General features: G+C 52.6%; 1 protein-coding gene across 6 annotated transcripts in view; it reads left to right on the top strand.

The window, feature by feature from the left end:
• Acacb (acetyl-CoA carboxylase beta) overlaps positions 1 to 21,858 on the top strand; it is a 98,927-nt gene that overhangs the window by 40,576 nt on the left and 36,493 nt on the right. For 3 of the 6 annotated variants that reach the window (XM_052755066.1, XM_052755068.1, XM_052755070.1), the window contains exons 13-28: positions 124 to 274; positions 354 to 457; positions 1,507 to 1,588; positions 2,896 to 3,041; positions 4,546 to 4,696; positions 7,263 to 7,397; positions 10,006 to 10,152; positions 11,044 to 11,232; positions 11,987 to 12,049; positions 13,030 to 13,130; positions 13,930 to 14,018; positions 14,119 to 14,243; positions 17,666 to 17,779; positions 17,909 to 18,022; positions 18,552 to 18,641; positions 21,549 to 21,667. In XM_052755066.1, coding sequence (XP_052611026.1) covers positions 124 to 274; positions 354 to 457; positions 1,507 to 1,588; positions 2,896 to 3,041; positions 4,546 to 4,696; positions 7,263 to 7,397; positions 10,006 to 10,152; positions 11,044 to 11,232; positions 11,987 to 12,049; positions 13,030 to 13,130; positions 13,930 to 14,018; positions 14,119 to 14,243; positions 17,666 to 17,779; positions 17,909 to 18,022; positions 18,552 to 18,641; positions 21,549 to 21,667 — 1,920 coding nt within the window. The remainder of the gene's footprint in view (positions 1 to 123; positions 275 to 353; positions 458 to 1,506; positions 1,589 to 2,895; positions 3,042 to 4,545; positions 4,697 to 7,262; positions 7,398 to 10,005; positions 10,153 to 11,043; positions 11,233 to 11,986; positions 12,050 to 13,029; positions 13,131 to 13,929; positions 14,019 to 14,118; positions 14,244 to 17,665; positions 17,780 to 17,908; positions 18,023 to 18,551; positions 18,642 to 21,548; positions 21,668 to 21,858) is intronic. The other 3 variants (XM_052755067.1, XM_052755069.1, XM_052755071.1) reach the window with 1 other exon arrangement.

Genomic DNA, 21,858 nt, shown 5'->3' on the forward strand with positions numbered 1-21,858 from the left:
TGGAGCTGAGACTGAGCTTGGTCATCCCATCCAGAAGCTCTCAGGTGCCCCGAGAAACACATCATGGACATCCACAGCAAACATGGGGTGTGTGGAAACCAATCACGTCTCTTTCCCCTCCAGCAACATGGTGGTGGCTTTAAAGGAACTGTCCATTCGGGGTGACTTCCGGACCACTGTGGAATACCTCGTGAACCTTCTGGAGACCGAGAACTTCCAGAACAACGACATCGACACAGGGTGGCTGGACCACCTCATTGCTGAGCGGGTACAGGTAGGAAGCCGCGTTGCCTCCCCGGGGGTGGCTGAGATCCATGCTTCCGGCAGGTACCGAGACCTGGAGTCTTTCCTAGGCAGAGAAGCCGGACATCATGCTCGGGGTGGTGTGTGGGGCCTTGAACGTGGCAGATGCGATGTTCAGAACTTGCATGACGGATTTCTTGCACTCCTTGGAAAGGTAGGGCGGGCAGTTCTCTTGTTCCCTCCTGTGGTGTGTGGGCAGCGTGGAGGGCAGGGTGGGCTTTTTGTGGTGTTTGGAAATAGACTCATTAAGTAGCTCATGCTGGCATCCGAATTGGATCCTCCTGCCTCAGCCTCCCGGGCGCTGGGATTATACTTGTGTGCCACCATGCCAGGTGGGATGTGCTTTGAGGCTGCCTCTCCTTTGGGCTTGCCTTCGACATTCTGTATTGCCTGGAAGAGGCTGGGGCTGAGCCAGAGAGGTTTGTGGGTATGGAGGGTCCGTAGGGTGCAGTGAGGCCCGCAGGGCAACTTCTGCCTGGATCGTCGTTTGGGAGGACCGTCCTGTGTATTGCAGGGTGGCGGCAGAATCCGTGACTCCTGCCTACTACAGGCCAAGGCGGGCCCGTGCCCTGTGTGGCCCAGCAATAAGAACCAAGTGCCCTCTCTTGAGAAGAGCCATGACAAACGAACGGTGTACCCACAAAAAGTGTCAAAGAAAAAACAGTAGTGATTGCTCACTGCCTTTGAGTGACAGCATAATCACAGCCCACGTGCTAGAGGGTGGCAGACCCCCCCCCTCCACTTTCCCCCATTTATATTTTTGTGAGACAGTTTGGTGTGTATCCCAGGCTGACTTATCCTCCTGCCTTACCCTCCCCAGTGCCAGGTTAATAGACACATGCCACCACACCTGACTTCCATGTGGGACTTTCTCCTAGGAGAAGCCGTCATTAAGGTTTTGAAGTCATTTAAAAATGTCCCGTTCTTCAGTGGGTGCCAGTTCCGCTCTGGGATCTGTGTCCCACACCTTTAATCAGTCTCAGCTCGGTCTGGTTTGCTGGTGCCTATGAAGGGCTAAAAGCCAGCCCACTGACCGCTTGATGATGCTGGGGGTGGAGCCCAGTGTTGGGGGTGGAGCCCAGCCCTGCCATGAGTTCCGCTCCAGCCTTCTGGGGGGCCATGGCGGATGTCGCTGAACCCAAGGTGCGCTGTAGGGACCTCTGCTCCTCCCTGGACTGACGTCATATCCATCTTCTCCATCAGGGGTCAGGTCCTCCCGGCTGATTCTCTGCTGAACATTGTGGATGTTGAGTTGATTTATGGAGGCGTCAAGTACATCCTCAAGGTAAAGGCGCAGTCTCTGCGCGTCTCAGAAGTTCCTACCATTTTGAGCCTGACTTCTGTGAACCTGGAGTGGAGTCTTCATGTGGGGGTCTGAGCAGCGTGTCCCTCAGGGCTGTCTGTGGTTCGTGACTTTGAATTCTAAACACTCTGAGTTTAGGAGAGGAGAGCTGAGTGGTACCCAAAGAATGCTGAAACATATTTCTCACTATCTTTTATCACACACTTGTCTGTGTGTGACGTAACACCTGTGTGTATGTTGTGAAGGTATGATGGATAAGGGCCGGATTTGGGTTGATATTTCATTGCAATAGAAGTGAAGAGCCTGGGCCAGAGCCCAGTGTACACGCCTCCCTCCAGTGTCCCGGATCTCCTAAGCTATAGACCATATTCAGGAGTCTCTCTCCATTCCGGTTTTCATAGCAGAATGCATAGACCAGCGGGCTCGTAAACCACAGGAGACATTACTCCTATTTCTGAGGCCAGGACATCCAGGGTCAAGGCACGGGCCAATTCAGTATCTTCTGAGGGCCCGTTTCCTGGTTTCTAGAGGGGATCCTCTTTCGCTGTGTGTCTTCCTGTGGTGGAAGAGGGCAAGGGGGCTCTTTGGAGTTCCTTTAATAACTTTTAAATTGAATTTGTTTGTTCATTCATGTGTGTGTACATATGTATGTATGTACAGTGTGTGTGTGTGTATGAGAGTACAAGTGTGTGTGTATGTGCATATGTGTGTGTATGTGCATATGTGTGTGCATATGTATGTGTGTGTATGTGTGTGTGTGCATGTGCATATGTGTGTGTGTGTGCATGTGCATATGTGTGTGTGTGTCAAAGATAGCTTTCGGGAGTTGATTCTCTTCCCACCAGGTGGATCCCAGGGATCAAACTCAGCTTGTCAGGCTTGATGGCAGCTGCCATGACCTGCGTCATCTCCCGGCCCTGGGTCCCTTTTCTAAGGGTGCTAAGAAGGCTCCGCCCTCGTGACATGTGTACTTGAACCAGAGGCCCCACTTCCTACTAAGATCTCCTCTGAGGCTTGGTTTTGGCGTAGGAATGTGGGAGGCACATACAACTTAGGGCACTAGGTCCCTGACGAAGCCTCCATGGTCGCCTCAGCAGAGCACAAGCCCCAGTCCCCACCGGCCATAGTGACGCTTGGAAACTGAAATCCCGAGGAAACCCGGCTCAGCCCGGGATGGCTCCACAGGGCCTGTGTCTGCAGCCTGAAGCCATCTGTCCACAGCCAGGGCAGGAGTAGACTGCTAGCTCATGCTCACCGTAGGAGCCATGGGGGTTCTGATGTCCCCACAGGTGGCCCGGCAGTCCCTGACTGTGTTCGTTCTCATCATGAATGACTGCCACATCGAGATTGATGCCCACCGGCTGAACGATGGGGGGCTGCTCCTGTCCTACAATGGCAGCAGTTACACAACGTACATGAAGGAAGAAGTGGACAGGTGCGTGAGTACCGGGGCGCGGGCAGCGTGGGGGATGTGCAGCTTTCTCTGTAGGAGCTGAAAGGCAAAGCTGGCCTCTGCAGGCCTGAGGTTCTAGCTCAAGCCCGTTTGGGTTCATTCCGGGGCATTCGGAGAGAGTCCCCATCCTGGCTGGAGCTCCATGCACCTGGCAGGTGTTTGAGAGTAGGGATTCCCAGGCAGTTACCATTTCCAGTTACCAGAGGATGCAGGGCCAAACAGGACGTGACAACCTGCTCCATGGTCGGCAGGGTAAGTGAGGAGGTGCCAGCTGCCCTGGGTCTGAGCTACAGGGCCCACAGCCCTGGAGGATGAGCACAGGCTAGATACCCCATCCAACGGCTGGCCACTGAGCTACTGTGGGTGGTGTGCTAGGCTGGGGGTGAGGATGTAATCACTCCTGGGCTTCTAGCCTGTGGCAGAAGATGACACACTGGACAGACAGTGGCAGGAAGTGGCTAGCTTTGTGTCCTGAAGGGTCCTGGAAGCTCCAGGCATGGTGCGTTGCCCTGGGGGTCCAGATACTTCCAGCTCCCTTGTGCCTGACCATGCTGAGGTCACAGTGGCAGGGGAGGCCACTCAGACCCTGGCCAAAGAGATCAAAGTGTGGGGTGTGTAACATGTGTTAGAGTCCAGTCCTGGGAGTTGGGTAAGGGGGACTCCTTTCTCAGTCCCCAATATTTTAGAAGAAGGTAGCTTAGAATCGTACCTCAGCACCGCTTACTCTGCCTTCTGACTGTGTCCTGTCTGCTAAGAGTATTCAAGGTTCTTGTAAGCTCTGCCCAAAACCTGTCTTCCCCAGTTCAGTTGAAGGAAGGAGTTAGAATTAGTTAAGAGTTACTGAGCTGGGCGGTGGTGGCGCACACCTTTAATCCCAGCACTCGGGAGGCAGAGCCAGGCGGATCTCTGTGAGTTCGAGGCCTGCCTGGTCTACAGAGCGAGATCCAGGACAAGAACCAAAACTACACAGAGAAACCCTGTCTCGAAAAACAAAACAAAACAAACAAACAAACAAACAAACAAAATAGAGTTATTGAATAGTATTAATTGATTGATTTCCCTGTGCCAGGCTCTGGGGGGATTATGTCAGTAATAGAAATTAGTTTTTAGCCACAAGAAATAAAGGCCTGGTGCTGGAGAGAAGGCTTAGCAGTTAAGAGCACTGGCTGCTCTTCCAGAGGACCCGGGTTCAATCCATCACCCACATGGCAGCTCACAATTGTCTATGTAACTCCAGTTCCATGGAATCTAACACCCTCATACAGAAACACATGCGGGCAAGATATCAGTACACATAAAATAAAAATAAATCTTAATTTTTTTTCTAAATCTAAAAAAAAAAGAAAGAAAGAAAAAGAAATAAAGGCTCTAATGCCTCGCAGAGGGTGATGGAATGCCTGCCCTAGGAAAGGGAAATTACCCCGAAGTCTGGCTCTCTTGCTGGGCCTCATCCGTTTCCCACATCCCACTCTCCCCGGCCGCCTAGTTACCGGATCACTATTGGCAATAAGACGTGCGTGTTTGAGAAGGAGAATGACCCCACGGTCCTGAGAGCCCCCTCGGCTGGGAAGCTGACACAGTACACGGTGGAGGATGGAGACCACGTGGAAGCTGGGAGTAGCTACGCTGAGATGGAGGTGAGGGAGAGACAGCCCTGGGGCTGTGGGGCTGTGGCCCAGAAACCCCGCCCCTCGGTCATCAGGCCCCTAAACCCCGCCCCTCAGTCATCAGGCCCCGAAACCCCACCTCTCGGCCATCAGGCTCCCTAAACCCCGCCCCTAAGCCATCAGGCCCCGAAACCCCGCCCCTCGGTCACCAGGTTCCCCAAAACCCCGCCCCTCGGCCATCAGGCCCCTAAACTCCGCCCCTTGGCCATCAGGCTCCCTAAACCCCGCCCCTCAGTCATCAGGCCCCGAAACCCCGCCCCTCAGTCATCAGGCCCCCTAAGCCCCACCCCTTGGCCATCAGGCCCTGAAACCCCGCCCCTCGGCCATCAGGCCCCCGAAACCCCGCCCCTCGGCCATCAGGCCCCGAAACCCCGCCCCTCGGCCATCAGGCCCCCGAAACCCCGCCCCTCGGCCATCAGGCCTTGCCTCTGCCCTTGGCCTGGGAGGTTCAGCCTAAACCTGGGATATTCAAAGAATGTTTTTTGTTTTTTTGTTTTTTTTTGGTTTTTCGAGACAGGGTTTCTCTGTAGTTTTGCGCCTTTCCTGGAACTCTCTTTGGAGACCAGGCTGGCCTCGAACTCACAGAGATCCGCCTGCCTCTGCCTCCCGAGTGCTGGGATTAAAAGAATGTTTTAAAAGACAACTCCGATCGCACATGATCCTGGAAGGAGTAAGAACTGCTTAGTAATGGTGGTGACAGTGATTAAAACCACAAGCCAGAACTGACTGAGCACTGACGTCCCGTCCAGGGGTGTTGATCTGTGCACCTTCACTTTTGGTATTTATTTATTTTTACGGTGCCGAGGCTGGACCCTAAGCCCTAAAGCATACTAGGCAAGCGTTTTACTTTTATAACCTCAGTAAGTTCATGAAGTGGGCACACATGTGATTCCCGTGGTATGCATGAACAGATCAGCCTCAGGAAGGAGGGCTAAGGATGTTATTGCCTGAGGGCACACAGAGCCAAGCTGCAAGCCTGCCCTCCACTCTCTGCTGTGAGAACAGTGGGTGGCCCTTCAGGAGAACCGCCCTCCTGCACAGGCTGGACTCTCCACCTCAGTTACTCTCTGTGAGGGAGGGGACTTGCTCCCAGTTTACAGATGGAGACACCAAGGCTCAGAGACAGGAAGGCGGTTTTTGGAATCCACAGAGATGATGGAGGAGGTGAAACACTGAGCAGGAAGCAGCGTGGTGCCGTGGCCCACAGTTGGTGCCATGGCCTACAGTTGGTGTCATGGCCCACAGTTGGTGCCATGGCCACAGTGGGTGCCGTGGCCCTCAGTGGATTTCGTGGCCACGGTGGGTGCCGTGGCCACAGTGGGTTCCGTGGCCCTCAGTGGATTTCGTGGCCACAGTGGGTGCCGTGGTCACAGTGGGTGCCGTGGCCACAGATCTCAGGTCTTAGGCGTCTTCAGACACTGGGTTAGGCAAGTGAGTTACAGGGTGGATTTCAAGCGGGTGCTTCATTTTACAGCTCCCTCCCCCCTTCCCCAGAGGGCGCCATCAACCTTGGGCATGATGTTAAATGTTTGTTTTAGACAGCTGGCGGGGGTGGGGGGGTGGGGGGGTGGGGGGTGGGAAACCGAGAGCCCCGTGTTGTTCAGCAGTGGGATGCGTTCTGGGAAATGTGTCCTCGGACAACCTCTTTGCCACGTGGACATTGTAGAGTGTTTTTGCACAAACCTGGAAGGTGTCATTTAGTCACTTGAGGCGTTGATGTGACTTCTAGCGTGAGGTGCAAGAGGCTGCCGCCACCAACGGTGTCCCAGTGTTGTGTGAGTGCTGCGCTTTACCAGACAGGTAGCGGGACAGCCCATTCACACTCGCGTCACCACAAACAGTTTGGGCCTGACTGTAGTGTCATTAGGTGATCAGTCACTGGGCCAGCGTCCTCAGAGTCTTGTGGCACGCCATCATCTGTCACTGGCCGCCAGCGTCATTGCGATGTGCTTGAGTTTATACTCACCGCTGGAGGAATAGGATTCAACAGTTTCTGGTAGAGAGGGCCTCCTTTGAAAACAGTCAGAAGGGGACTGGAGGTGCAGCTCCGTGGCAGAGTGTTTGTCCAGCGTGCATGAAGCCCTCGGTTCCACCCCAGCACCACGAATCAAAAAAGGAGCAGCAGTTTCTGTGTCTGTGAAATGGGCGGCACATACACCCGCCTCCCTGGCTGGCCTTGTAGATGGAGATGGTTCTTGGATGGCACCCATGCCTGGTGCACAGCCCCGCCCCTGGTGCTCAGCCCGGACCCTGGTACCCAGGCCCGCCCCTGGTGCCCAGCCCCGACCCTGGTACCCAGGCCCGCCCCTGGTGCTCAGCCCCGCCCCTGGTGCCCAGCCCCGACCCTGGTACCCAGGCCCGCCGCTGGTGCTCAGCCCCGCCCCTGGTGCGCAGTCTGGAAGAGATGACAGGTTTCTCGTCTTGTGCTTGAGTGATACCCAGAGATTTGCTGTCACCTGCTCCACAGTCCCTAGTTTGGAGTGACTCTGGGTGCCAGCACCAGGGAACTCGGACCTGTTCTTCTTTCTGCACACAGGTGATGAAGATGATCATGGCCCTGACCGTGCAGGAGAGTGGCCGGGTGAGGTACATCAAGCGTCCAGGGGCCGTGCTGGAGGCCGGCTGCGTGGTGGCGAGGCTCGAACTCGATGACCCTTCCAAAGTGCACGCGGTATGTAACACGTGGTCCCCGCTGCTCTGGCTGGCCCAGAGGCTCCCTCTGTGTCACCCCGTTCAGAGGGAGCAGACGGGAGTCTCTCTGTTCCTGGGCCTGTCCAGGTCGTCTGTAGGCACACTCAGCCCTGGTGATAGTGCAACATGGAACCCCCCCTCCCCCCCGCAGCCACCCCTGTCTTCTCCAATCCTTTCACAGCCCTCCAATCCTGCCTGGAGCAAAGCCCAGGTTCTTCCCAGGACCCAAGGGCAGAGCTGCTCCCGGTGACCTTCACGGCTTTCCTTCTGTCCCTCTCTGCAGCTTCATGAGTGACACACGCCTCCTGCCTGGAGCCTGTTCCCTCTGGCTGGGAGGACCTGCCTCAGCTCGCTCTCACCCTTACAAGAGTGTGCTCATTTCTCACCCCAGCCCATGAAGCTGGCTTGTTTTTTTTTTTTCTTTCTTTCTTTTTTTTTTTTTTTTTTTTGAGACAGGGTTTCTCTGTGTAGCTTTGCGCCTCTCCTGGAACTCACAGAGATCCGCCTGGCTCTGCCTCCCGAGTGCTGGAATTAAAGGCGTGCGCCACCACCGCCCGGCTGTTTTTTTTTTTCTTTCAGTGCTGGGGGTGAACCCAAAGTCTTGGTCATGCTTGGCAAGTACTTCAGCATTGAGCTGCATCCCCAGCCCTTGGCTTTAAAAAATTAATTTATTAATTATTGCTGTTATTATTATTATTAGTTGTTGTTGTGTGTGTGTGTGCCATTGAGTGTGAGTAGAGGTCAAAGGACAACTTTGGGGAATTGGTTTTCTCCTACTGTGGTTCGGACTTGTATTTACCTGCTGAGCTATCTCACCACACACACACACACACACACACACACACACACACACACACACACACACACACACACACACACACATATGGTCCAGCTGTGTAGCCCAGGCTGGCCTTGGCTCACTATGTAACCCAGTCTGGGTTTGAATTCAAGGCCCTTCTGTCTCCACATCCCACGTTGTAGGTGTGTACCATCATGCCTGGCTCTGTGAACTATCTGGGACCACCTTTAAATTATTATTATTTTGTTCAGTTAATATGTGCTATATAAGCCAGATATTGTCTTTCATACAGCTTTAGATTTGCAGGATTACAGATCCTCTAAAGGGTTTTCATATTCCATGCACCCAGTTCCCCTATTATTAATTTGACTATATTTATTACTAATTATTACTCATGTCATTTCTATTCTGATCATAAGATCCGCTAGTCACAATGAACCACTACTGATGTGTTTAACATACATACTTTACTCAGATTCTAAGATTGTGTGAATATATATAACTTACTGTCTTTTCCTCTCTCTCTCTCCCCCCTCTGTGTGTGTGTGTGTGTGTGTGTGTGTGTGTGTGTGTGTGTGTGTGTGTCCCCACATGCTGGGGAGACAACACAGGGCTTCTTGTATGCCTGGCATCATCTACCATTCAGCTCCCCGCCCCAGTCCTGCCTTTGCCATTTTGAAATTGGCCAGAGTGTTAAGCATTGGTTGAGCAATCATCCCCTCTGCGCAGAACACTTACTTTCTTACAAAACTAAAACCCTGCTCATTACATGCCAACTTTCTACTCCCTCCTCGCCCAGCCCCTGGCAGCCACTAGTCTGCACTGTTCCCTGCGACCTGACTGCTCCAGGGTTTCTTGGATGGCAGGGATCATACAGTACTTGCCAGTTTGTTGATAGCTGATTTCATTTAGCATATAGCTCAGTGGTAGAGTGTGTGCGTAACATGTCCAAGGCCCTAGGTTCAAGTCCCAGGGCCACAGAAACAAACAAACAAACAAACAAATAAGTAAATGAGTAAATAAATTATAAAATATTGGGGCTGGAGAGATCACTCAGTGATTAATAACATTTGCTGCTCTTGCAGAGGACCTGGGTTTTGATTCCCAGCACCCATGTTGGGCAGCTCACAACTAATGCCTCTGGCCTCCATGGGCACCTGCATGCATGTCCACAATCCCCCCAACTCCCCAAATAGACACAACTAAAATAAATCTTATATTCAAAATAAATTTTAAAAAATTGGTGAATCGCATCAATTAAGTCAGGCATGGTGGCTCAGACCTGCAATCCCAGCACTCAGGAGGCTGAGGCATGAGAAATGTGAGTTGGAGGCTGGTCGGTGCTGTGTAATGAGACCCTGCCTCAAGACAGAGCAGGGCAGGGACCTACATAGAAAACCAAAAAAGAGAATAGGGGGGTAATCTTTATCAAAAGGAAAATCAGAATAAAAGTAGAGCCGCCTCTAAAATTGTTCGGAGTGTAAGTTGCCAAATTTGTGGCATTTGCAAAGGGGATGATTTGAAAAGCCTGGGCCCAGGCTTGAAGTTAGTAATGTTGGATTCCGAGGATGGCACATTTCTTGTTTTTTCTCAGGCTTCAGCAGAGTAGGTTAGTGGGCTTTGGGGTCAGTCTTCTGCCCTGGTCTGTCTGTGACCGGTCCTGTTTCTCAGAGACTCCATGTTCTGTCTGTGACCAGTCCTCGTGTCTCACAGGTTCCCTGGTCTGTCCGTGTCCTCATGTCTCACAAACTCCCTGTTCTGTCTGTGACCGGTCCTCCTGTCTCTCCAGGCACAGCCATTCACAGGAGAGCTCCCTGCCCAGCAGACCCTGCCCATCCTCGGGGAGAAGCTGCACCAGGTGTTCCACAGTGTCTTAGAAAATCTGACCAATGTCATGAGTGGCTACTGCCTGCCTGAGCCGATCTTCAGCGTAAAGGTAAGAGAGCCTGTAAGAGCTGGGTGGTGATGGCGCATGCCTTTAATCCCAGCACTCGGGAGGCAGAGCCAGGCAGATCTCAGGGAGGCCAGCCTGGTCTACAGAGCGAGATCCAGGATAGGCACCAAAACAACACAGAGAAACCCTGTCTTGAAAAACCAAAAAGAAAAAAATAATAAAAGCCTGTAAGACCCTGGTATGCACAGGGTCTTTGCCAAGCCAGGAGGGTTTCTTACCCGCTGAGTAGCTTTGGGTGACTTAAATGACCTCTCTGTTTTCATTTCAATTGTGAGTGGGGGAATAACCATTCTACCAGCTTGCTGTGGCTGTCTCTGGAAAAAAAAAAAAAAAAAAAAAAAAAGATAAAGAGGGAGAAGAGATTGCTCAGTGGCCCAGGGATTGAGAGCATGTGCTGCTCTTCCAGAGGACCCAAGTCCGGTGGGTTCCCAGCACCCACGTGGGGCAGCTCCAGGGGATCAAATGCCCTCTTCTGACCTCTTAGGGTACTAGTGTTCACTTCCACACTCCACACGCAGACTCAAACACAGTCACATAATTTTAAAGTAATAAAAATAAACTGAAAAAGAATATGCGTAAGGAAAGATCCTTGGACTCTACGTGGCGCTAATCAAGCGCCCCACAGACATTAGCTTGTCACGTGATCTTCTTTGTTTTCCCACGCCATGCTGGTGGTCTGTTACCCAGAGAGGGACATAGGGGCCTCTCTATGACTTGAGCAGCTCCACTCCAGGCTGCCCCAGAGGCTGCTGGGCCTAGATCTTCTGCACTGGAAGGTGTAGCCTGAGTGGGTTGAGTTGGGAGGGCGCCCGTGGCGGATAGAGATGCCCACACATATGTGACGTGGTGGCTGATGTCCTTGTCCCTCTGCAGCTGAAGGAGTGGGTCCAGAAGCTCATGATGACGCTCCGGCACCCAACCCTACCTCTCCTGGAGCTGCAGGAGATCATGACCAGTGTGGCAGGCCGCATCCCGGCCCCTGTGGAGAAGGCGGTCCGCAGGGTGATGGCCCAGTATGCCAGCAACATCACTTCCGTGTTGTGCCAGTTCCCCAGCCAACAGGTGTGTGCCCCAGCCGGCTCCGGCCAGCCACACCTATGCTCACTCCCTTATCCGACCTCTCCTAAGCTGGGCCAGCACCAAGTGTTGTTGGCCCGTGGTTCCTTCTAGCTTTTACTGTAGAACTCCAGCATTTCTTCCCAAGGGTCAGGCATTTTGATGTACACCCCAGTCCCCAGGCCTCACTCCAACAGCTCAGGTTCAGGGGGAAAGTCACAAGTGCAAACAGAACTAACTGCCTTAGCCCAGGCTGGCTCAAATCATTAGCTATAGAACCTTGTTCCTGGGTCACAGGTTTTAGCTGTGGGCCTCATGTGTCTTGGGAATGGAAACCATCAGTATATATATATGTCCCATTGGTATAAAAGTGTTCATTCTAGGCCGGGCGGTGGTGGTGCACGCCTTTAATCCCAGCACTCGGGAGGCAGAGGCAGGCGGATCTCTGAGTTCGAGGCCAGCCTGGACTACAGAGTGAGTTCCAGGAAAGGCGCAGCACTACACAGAGAAACCCTGTCTCGAAAAACCAAAAAAAAAAAAAAAAAAAGAAAAAAAAAGTGTTCATTCTCTCTGGCCTGCATAGCTTGCTTTTCCACTGTGGAGTTTGGGAAGGTCGTTTTCCCGTCAGCCTTCACCATTCCTCCCGGCTGCCCTTACCCATCATCCCCCACACACCTTTGTGGATTGAGAAGCTAAGTCAGGCCCTTCCCAGAGGTCAACAAACGCTAAAGGTTGAAACTGTGTGTTTTGTTTCTTGCAGTGCTGGGCCTCAGGCATGCTGGGCAAGCACTCCACCACTGAGCTACATCCCGAGCTCCTGAAGGTTGGAATGTTGTTCAGCCATGTCAGGAGTGGCGTTGGGATTCATGCTCCCACACGGATAAGCCTTATGCTAAGGGAAAGGAGCCGGGTCAAAAGACCACAGTGTCCGCAACAGGCGATCAGTGTAGAAAGGAAGTCGATTAGTGGCTGCCAGGGGAGGGTTGGGGGGAGGGGAGGAAAGTATAGCGGCACCTTGAGTGACTGGCTTCCCGCTGAGCGCATACCTCACAGCTGGAGGAGGATTGATACAAAAATATCAATCACAAAAGGCAGATTAAAGCTAGGTGCTAACACTCCTGGAATCAGACCACCTGCCTCTGCAGGAATTCCCCCCCCCACATCCCCCACTAGAACTAATGAGGCCTCACGGAGAGAAGGATGCATTTGGGACTTTCCCCCGAATTTTCTCGTTAATGCAAGCTTTAGTTTTAGTTTTCATTAAAAATCCCTTTATTGGGGGGCCTGTGAGATGGCTCAGCAGGTAGAGACTCTTGCCAAGTAAGCACAGAGATCTCAGTGGGATCCTCAGAACACACATAAGGGTAGAAGGAGACAACCAGTTTCACAGTTATCCCCTGACCTCCGCATGCACCATGGTGCATACATCCCCCACATACATCGTATACACACACCACAGTAATTTTAAAAGGAAACATGCCAATCACATGAACTTTAATATGAAGATGGAACCCTTCCTGTTCCTGCGCCCACACTTTTGCTGGACATTCCTTCCTCCTCTGAGTCCTGTCAGAGGGGGAGGGAGGCAACATTTTGTCCACTCATATCTTTGTGTGATTGTCGTCATTCTGAGCTCCTGGGTCCCCAGAGAGACACTGAAGGGGTGAACAGGGCTGTTATGAAGAGGCCAGGTGGCTTGGGTCTTTGAGTACAAGCAGTCTGGGGCCTCCCTGGGAGCCTGTGGTGGGTCCCTCATGATCACGTGGCTGGCAGTGTCCTGACCTGTGCTGTGTTCTTATCTAGATAGCCACCATCCTGGACTGCCATGCCGCCACCTTGCAGCGTAAGGCGGACCGTGAGGTCTTCTTCATGAACACGCAAAGTATCGTGCAGCTGGTCCAGAGGCAAGTGATTCCTGGGCCCTCCAGGGTCGTGAGCAGATGTGTGGAGCCCTGGCTTCCACTCCCAGCATAGGGAGGGAGGGGTGAAAAGGAAATCCATCCCCCATGTTTAGAAATATTATAGGAGAGTCAAAATGTAGAGGGATACCGCATTGAATGGTGTTTCAAAAAGGAAGGGAAATTTACAATAAGTATTTCGGCAAACATCTTCAAGTTCAACTTTTGAAAACATCTTTATGTGTTACATGGGTCATTGGAAATTTTTGTTTTGTGTTTAAAATCTGCTGAAATCGGCTTTCCTCTTTTAGTAGCTCAACTCTTTAAGGTTTCCCTTCTTTCTGGGCTTGTCTAGAGGCTTAGTCCTGGGGGCCGGCCCAGTCTGGACTCCGGTTTGATGAACAAGTCATAGATAGCTCCACTGACCTGCACAGCTGGCACTAAGAACCCACTCTATGTTCTGCTAGGCCTGGGGAGTTGGAGTGTGCCCCCCCTCCTCCCCACTCCCCCTCCTCCCTCCTTTCCCCCTCCTCCTCTTGCAATGCTGATTGTGCCAGGGCTTTGCACACATGGCTGGGGAAGCACTCTGCCCCTGAGCTACATCCCAGCTCTTGGTTTTCCGAGACGGGGTCTCTCTGTATAGTGCCACCCTCAAACTAGAAGTCCTTGTAGGAAGGTGCTCTTGCAGGCATGGGCCACCGTACCCGTGCTCCCCTTCTGAAAGCCATAATAGCTCTAGCTGAGACATCTAGGTGTCCAGGAGGTGGTGGGCACGGTGACCGTGGCTGCTTTCGGTTCCCCCCAGGTACCGCAGCGGGACCCGCGGCTACATGAAGGCTGTGGTGCTGGACCTCCTGCGGCGGTATCTGAGCGTGGAGCATCATTTTCAGCAAGGCAAGAGATGCCACCCACCCCTGGGGCCAGCCACAGGTTCTGGGCAGGGCAAGGGGGGAGTGCCAGCCTCACCCTCCTGGGTCTCTCGTCTCCCCCACAGCCCACTATGACAAGTGTGTGATCAACTTGAGGGAGCAGTTCAAGCCGGACATGAGCCAGGTGCTGGACTGCATCTTCTCACATGCACAGGTGGCCAAGAAGAACCAGCTGGTGATCATGCTGATAGTAAGATGAGGACCAGCGCCCCAGGCGGGGGCGGGGCGGGGCGGGACGGGGCGGGACGGGGGCGGTGTTTTCTCCCTCTCCCTCCTTCTCTTCCTCCTCTTCCTCCTCTTCCTCCTCCTTCTCTCCCTCCTCCTCTCTCTCCTCTTCTTTCCCCTGTTCTCAGTTCTGGCATGGAACCCGGGTCCTAGTCCTGCTAGGTAAAGTGCTCTGCCACGAAGCCACATCCCTAGAACAGTCCCCAACTATTTTCTAGAAAGGGCCGGAAGCAAAAGCGTAGACTGGCAGGTGGTTTAGTCTCTGACCTAACTGATTGACGTTGCCACTGTTTATGGTGTGACTTTATTTGTAACAACAGGCAGTGACACAGAGCACCTGCTCTGTACCAGACCCTCTTGGTGGCTTTGAACAAATATTAATTAGTTTTAAAGATCATATGCTAAATTCATTTGGTTATTATTGTTGTTGTTAATTTTGACGTTAGGGCTCCCTATGTGGCTCAGGCTGGTCTTGAACTCCTGGCTAAAGAGATTCTTCTACTTAACATTCCCAAGCAGTTGGGACTAGAGAAGTGCATCACCATATGCCATTATGACTAAGTTCTCTCCAACGCCAAGGGATGTGGATTGTTGTCACCGTCCTTTGGCAGACCGCAGAGAGGTAATTAGCAGTCTTTCACAACTGAAGACTTTCCCTGTGATAATTTGCTTTTTAAAGGAAAAGCAACCATACCAATATGGTAAAGTCCAGGCCTGGCGGTGGTGGTGCACACCTTTAATCCCAGCACTTGGGAGGCAGAGGCAGGCGAATCTTTGTGAGTTCGAGGCCAGCCTGGGATACAGCCTGAGTTCCAGGAAAGGCACAAAGCTACGCAGAGAAATCCTGTCTTGGAAAAACCAAAAACAAACAAACAAACAAACAAACAAACAAACAAATATGATAAAGTCCAGCAGTGAGGGGCTCAAGGTTGACACAAGAGCCTTCAGCACAGGGTCTCATTACTTGTACAGTTTTGAAGTTTTTCATAATTCATTTTGGGGTCGGGGGTTCCTCAAAGGACTGTAATATGTAGCTAGGACTGGAAACTTATGCCCAAAGAGATTCCGTTTGATCTGTGGGCTCAGGTCAGAGCTGGGTGTGGTGGTGGGCACTCTGAATTAAACTCCCTGTGAGTTTGAGGCCAGCCTGGTCTACATAGTGAGATCTAGGCCAGCCAGGGCTATTTGGTGAGTGAGAACTGTGTCTAGATAGATAGATAGATAGATAGATAGATAGATAGATAGATAGATAGATAGATGATAGATATAGATAGATATAGATAGATGATGGATGGATAGATAGATAGATAGATAGATAGATAGATAGATAGATAGACAGACAGATAGATGATGGATAGATAGATGATAGATAGATGATAGATAGATAGATAGACAGACAGATAGGCAGGCAGGCGGGCAGGCAGACAGGTCTGGTCTGTGGGTTATCCTGATGCTGCTGGCTCCTGTATGCATGTTGACTCTCCTGGGCATGAGTTCCCTACGTGCCTCAGAATCCAGCCTGGAGAGACCAGTGGGATGGCCCCTCCATGTTACAGTGACGGCACAATGAGATCCACGGTTCCTTCCAGCTTTTGATTCTTTTCGTTAGAAAATAAAGACTTTTCAGACCTAATGCAGTTTGGTGCTCAGGGAGCTGGATTAGTGACTTGGCCGACAGAGGCCACTTAAGAAGGAAAGGGTCACTGTGGCTCTCCTGAGCATACAGCACATCATGACGAGAAGTCTTGGCAGACACAAATGAATGTCGGCGCTCAGCTCACTTTCTTCTTTACGTTCAGTCCAAGGCTGCAGCAGGAAATGGTGCTGCCCACATTCAGGATGGGGTTCCCCCCCCAGTTAACCTCATGTAGATACTTCTTCACACACGGGCTCAGAGCTTTGTCTCCTAGTGGAGTCTAGATCCTGTCAGGATGGCAATATAGATCAACTTAAGTGTCGCCGTCACTTGCATCGGGGACTTCCCGATGGAGCGATGACCCCCCTCCCCCCGAATGAACTTCCGTTCCTGGTCTTGGTTCTCAGTGTTGTTCAGCGGTCATAGGATGTTAGTGACGAGGAAAACAGAACAGAGTGCTGTCATCAAAATTGTAGGGTCCCGGTTGCTTCTTAGACGTGAACAAGAAAGGAAAGGGTGTTTTGAGCTGTTGTGTGTGGAAGGCTGTGACCTGGTGTTTCAGTGCTCACATGTGCGCATGCATGCTTGAAGGCAGGAAGAGAGGCCGGAAGAGGGGCATCAGATCCCTTGGAACTGGAGTTACAGCTTATTGATGTGGATGCCAGGAACGCAACTCAGGTCCTCTGCAAGAACATTGAACGACCTTTACCACTGAGCCAGCTCTCCAGCCCGTACAAAGTACTCTTTGAATGCTGGACCTCTTAGAAAGCCTAGCTGCTGGACAGCGTCCGAGCTCTGTGCTCTCCTTGCAGGAAGGGGACAGCTGTCTGATCCTATTAGGACTTGAGAGGGAGACAGTGACAGGCTGTTCTTGGGGTTACAAGAGCAGCGAGCGCTTGTTTTGACCGGGACAAGGCATGCATATAGGTGAGAGGTGACTCAGCCCACTCTGTAGGTAGCAAGGTGTCTTAGAGGACAGTGTGGGCTGATGCGGGTGGTGGAGGCCAGTGGCTCAGCAAACCTGCTTCCTCCCACCCCAGCTCTGTCTCCAGTGGCTGTGTAGGGAGCCCCTCCTCTGAGCTGTCCTCCAAGCCCCTCTCAGAGTGAAGACACAAGGGGGAACACGGGGGGCCATGTGCACACAGCACAGCCTGCCGCAGACTAGCTCCTCGCTTGGCAGAAGGGATGCGCGCCTGGCCAGGGAGGTGGTTCAGTGGATAAACCTTGTTGTACATGTGTGAGGACCAGAGTTTGGACTCCCAGCAGCCACAGAAAAAGCCAGCAGATGTGGTGGCCCACTTGTGATCCCAGTGGAGACAGAGATAAGGGATCCCAAAGGCAAGCTTCCTAGGGGACCAGCCAATCAGTGAGTTCTGAATTCCAAGTTCAGGAGAGACCCTGACTCAGAAAATACAGTGGAGAGTAGTGGAAGGAGACATATGAGGTGGTCTGGTCTTCTTCCCACATACGTGTGTGCACATGTGCGTGCTCACCAACACACACTTACCACCCTCCTGCCCCCCCCCCCCACATGGTAAAGGGTTCTGCTGTGTTGCCTTTCCCATCAGATGTGAGGGTACATGAGTCAGCGAACGAACGTGTGAGTGAATGAGTGACGTATACCCGTGTTCAAAGCTGGCTGGATGTATCCAGAGAGTTGAGGTTAGACCCCCACCCGCGACCGGCCAAGTGCTGGCCGGATCCCCTTGGGTAAAGCAAAGCCAACCTGGGTTCTGTCGTTGTCCCTGAAGGACGAGCTCTGCGGCCCAGACCCTGCCCTGTCAGACGAGCTGACCTCCATCCTCAACGAGCTGACGCAGCTGAGCAGGGCCGAGCACTGCAAAGTGGCCCTCAGAGCCAGGCAGGTGGGTCTCAAAGCGTGTTGCCGTGTGTGTGTGTGTGTGTGTGTGTGTGTGTGTGTGTGTGTGTGTGTCCGTCCCTCTCACCTCCCAGCTTCTCTCCTCTCCGTCCTCTCTCCTCTCTCTTCCTTACAGGTCCTGATCGCCTCCCACCTCCCCTCCTATGAGCTGCGGCACAACCAGGTGGAATCCATCTTCCTGTCTGCCATCGACATGTACGGCCACCAGTTCTGCCCAGAAAACCTCAAGGTGAGTCTCTGGGACCGTGGGTTTTCCTTACCCTCAAGGACCCCCCCCCCCCCGTTCAGTGACATAAAGTTCAGGGTGGCTAGGATGGTCCCAGGGGACATCTGCACGCTCTGGGAGTTGCAGGCGTGGAAACCTGTTCACGGGCTGCACGGGGCAACAGGCTTGAGGCGTTCCTGACCAGTACAGGGTTTGAATTAAGGTGTTCTAGAACATTCCAGGAGGCATGGGCCCTTTGCGTGGGGGTCGGGGTGAGACACTTGGCCTCCTCTTCCCAGGCTCTTGCCTGGGCCCTGGCTTACTGTAAACTTCTAGGCACCCATCGGCATTTGCCCTGGGCACAGTCACCCCCCACCCTTGCACTGTCCCATCTCCCAAGGCTGTGTGCAAAGGAGTCAGTCCCCTGCGTTGGAAGACACTGACTGCAGTAGTGATTGAGACACAGCCCACTTGTGCCTCCTGCCCTCGCCCAGCTCCTGGGTCAGACCCGCTCATGTTCTGTTTGCTTTTTGGCCCCTTCTGTTTCCCGTAGAAATTAATACTTTCGGAAACAACTATATTCGACGTCCTGCCAACCTTCTTCTACCACGATAACAAGGTCGTCTGTATGGCGTCGCTGGAGGTACGCAGGAGCAGGCCGTCCAGAGTGTTTGCTGCCCGCCCGCCTGCACGGCCCGACCCTGAGCTGTGGCCCGACCCTGAGCTGTGGCCCGACCCTGAGCGGCACACCTTGCAAACGTGACTTTTTCTCTCCAGGGAAGGGGGTTACTATTCTCCTCTCACAGAGAAATAAACTGAGCTCAGAGCAGTGAGGTGACTTTCTCAAGGCCACATAGCCAGAGACAGCGTCAGGATTCACACTTTATCTGTCTGCTTGCAAAGTCCATGCCAGGAATACTGCCGTGCCCTGTGGCATCCCAGGCTCCTCCAGACAGGGCACAGCTCGATGCCACACCCCAGTGCCAAGCCAGAGGCACCTTGTCCAGACTTCTTACTCATGAGTATTCGGCATCTCGGAAAGACTTTGCTGCCTGGGGCAGGGAAGGGCTTCTCTGGTGGTGGAGCATCCGCTGGGCTCCCTGACCAGAGGTGTTCAGGTCCTCCCAGGAATGCCGCTTGCTTCTACCTCTGCAAATAGGAGGCTCGACTCCTGTCCTCAGACCCTTCCTTAACGCTGGACTGAGTCCGGTGACTGATAGTTTTATCTCACTCTTGACCCTCAAACTTGAAGTCTCCGCTCCCCATGAGCCCCCTACCTTTTCCTGCATCTTTTAGATTCCATGGATCACACCCCTGCACACACACACACACACACATACACATACACACATACACACACACACACACACACACACACACACACACACACCCCATGCCAGGTCTGCCATGGAGACTGATTTGTGCCTTTGAGCACGTGGCAGCCGCAGGGGACCCTGGGCTGGCAGTTGTCACTTTATAAGGAGTTCTTCTGAGGCCCCACTCTCAAGGCCAGCACACCCCATCAGACATGATTCTGACAAGTGTTAATTCCTACTTGTGTCTGTGAGGGCTTTTTCTAGGATATACCATTTAAAAACTTTTACTTAGTTAAATTAAAATTGTGTGTGCGTGTGTGAGAGAGAGTTTAAGAGTGTGCAGGTACCATGGGGACACTCATGGAGGTTAAAGGTCACCTGCTCAGGTGTGGTTCTCCCTTTCCACCTTGTCTTTTTTTAAGTAGATTTTTTTTTTTTTTTTTTTTCGAGACAGGGTTTCTCTGTGTAGCTTTGCGCCTTTCCTGGAACTCACTTGGTAGCCCAGGCTGGCCTCGAACTCACAGAGATCCACCTGGCTCTGCCTCCCGAGTGCTGGGATTAAAGACGTGCGCCACCACCACCCGGCTAAAGTAGATTTTTTAAAAATTTATTTATTCACTATGTATACAGTGGTCTGCCTGCATGCATGCCTGCAGGCCAGAAGAGGGCACCAGATCTCATTACAGATGGTTGTGAGCCACCATGTGGGTACTGGGAATTGAACTCAGGTCCTCTGGAAGAAAAGCCAGTGCTCTTAACCTCTGAGCCATTTCTCCAGCCCCCGCCTTGTCTTTTTGAGGCAGGGTCTCTCACTTCTGCCGCCAGGCTGTGTACTAGACTCTGAGCTTCTTCTGGCTGGGTCTCCTGTCTCTGCCTCCTTTCTCACTGTAGGGATGCTGGGGTGACAGATGTGGGCCACCACGTCTGGCTTTTTACACGGTGTCTGGAAGTCAAATTCAAGGGGTCGGGCCTGCACGGCATTTGTTTTTACCCAGTGAGCTGCCTCTGTGGCTCCAGGATGTACTTCCATATGTTCCGGTTCTGTACCAGGCACGTTGACTGAACGTGATTCAGCTTTTCCCTCGTGACTCAGGAGCACTGGGAATGTACAGTCTAGGTTCCGTCTCTTGACAGGACAGAGTTGTTTTGTTTTTAATCCCTAAATGGGTTGGGGTTCCCCAAGCACACTCCAGTTCAGTGATTTACAAGGGCACACAGGGACTCAGGCTATCATGGTCACAAGTATCGTGTGGCACACAGAATGGAAGGCAGACAGGAAGGGCGATGCTGATGGGACCAGGGCGGGTCTCCCGAGGTCTCCTCGGAGGGGGATCACAGAGAGTGATGACTTGTGTGCAGTGTAATACACCTGGGAGGCTCACGAGACACCAGGTGGTTTTAGCATCCGGGTTTTTTAATGGGGACTGGGCTCCGTCACCCTCTGCCTGGTGTGTGGTAACGTCAGAACTGTGAGGCTAAAAGCACGTGTCCGTTATGGAGCATCAAGGTGTTTAGGCCCCAGGAACTTTATTGAAGAAAAGTGGGAATCTGCCCTAAATCCGAGCTCCCGCAGCAGCCTCCCACGGACAGCACGGAGGCCCGCCGCCATGCTACCCACGGCTCTCTGATTCCCACCATTAGGTTGCAAAGGTCTAGGACTGCGTGGGCCAGTATGGCCGCCACTCAGTTGTGTTAGTGAGCGCTTGAAGTGTGGCTTGTCCGCGTTGAGCCTGTGTGCTGTATAAATTACACACCACTCCAGAGACTTAGTGTGCAAGAAAGGATGTAAGACACCCCAATACTTTATTACATTGATTGCATGTTGATATGAAAATTTCGGGGGTGTCTGGGGAAAGAAAATAAAGATTTTTTTTTCCTAAGTGGCTACTAGGAATTTAAAATTATGTGGCTCGTATTACATTTCTGTTGTTAGAGAGGTGTTGACAGGCTGTAGCCCATGGGCCGACTATGCCACTACTTACTTCTTTAAATAAAGTTTTATTAGAACACAGACAGACACTCACTTTTTCATGACGGCTTCCATGCCACAACAGCAGAATCTAGGACTGCGGCAGAAACGATGTCTCCCAAAGGCTGAAACGTTTGCTGTTAGTCTCTTGAGAAATCCCCCATCATGCAGCTTAGAGAGCCCGCAGAGGTCCTGTGCACACAGCCCTTCCCCGCTCAGAACCCGCTGGTCTCTGTGAATGCCCACTGTCCTTCTGCCCTGGCAGGTGTATGTGCGGAGAGGCTACATCGCCTACGAGTTGAACAGCCTACAGCACCGGGAGCTCCCAGATGGCACCTGCGTGGTGGAGTTCCAGTTCATGCTGCCATCCTCCCACCCCAACCGGTATGGAGTGGTTTCTCCTCGTCTACTCCTTATCCCCAGGAGTCTGATGCGACCCCTCAGCACCTGCCCCTGACTGCAGTCTCCCCTTGTAGTCCCCATTTCAGACCCCACCTAGGGAAGGCTCTTATCCTGCTCCGGCTTCCCAAAGCGTCCCACACAAGAAGAGCTCTGGGCCCGAGCCGGCGGCGGCA

The sequence above is a fragment of the Peromyscus californicus genome, unplaced genomic scaffold (assembly GCF_007827085.1).
Source record: "Peromyscus californicus insignis strain IS unplaced genomic scaffold, ASM782708v3 Scaffold_2__1_contigs__length_46816999, whole genome shotgun sequence".
NCBI lineage: Eukaryota > Metazoa > Chordata > Mammalia > Rodentia > Cricetidae > Peromyscus > Peromyscus californicus.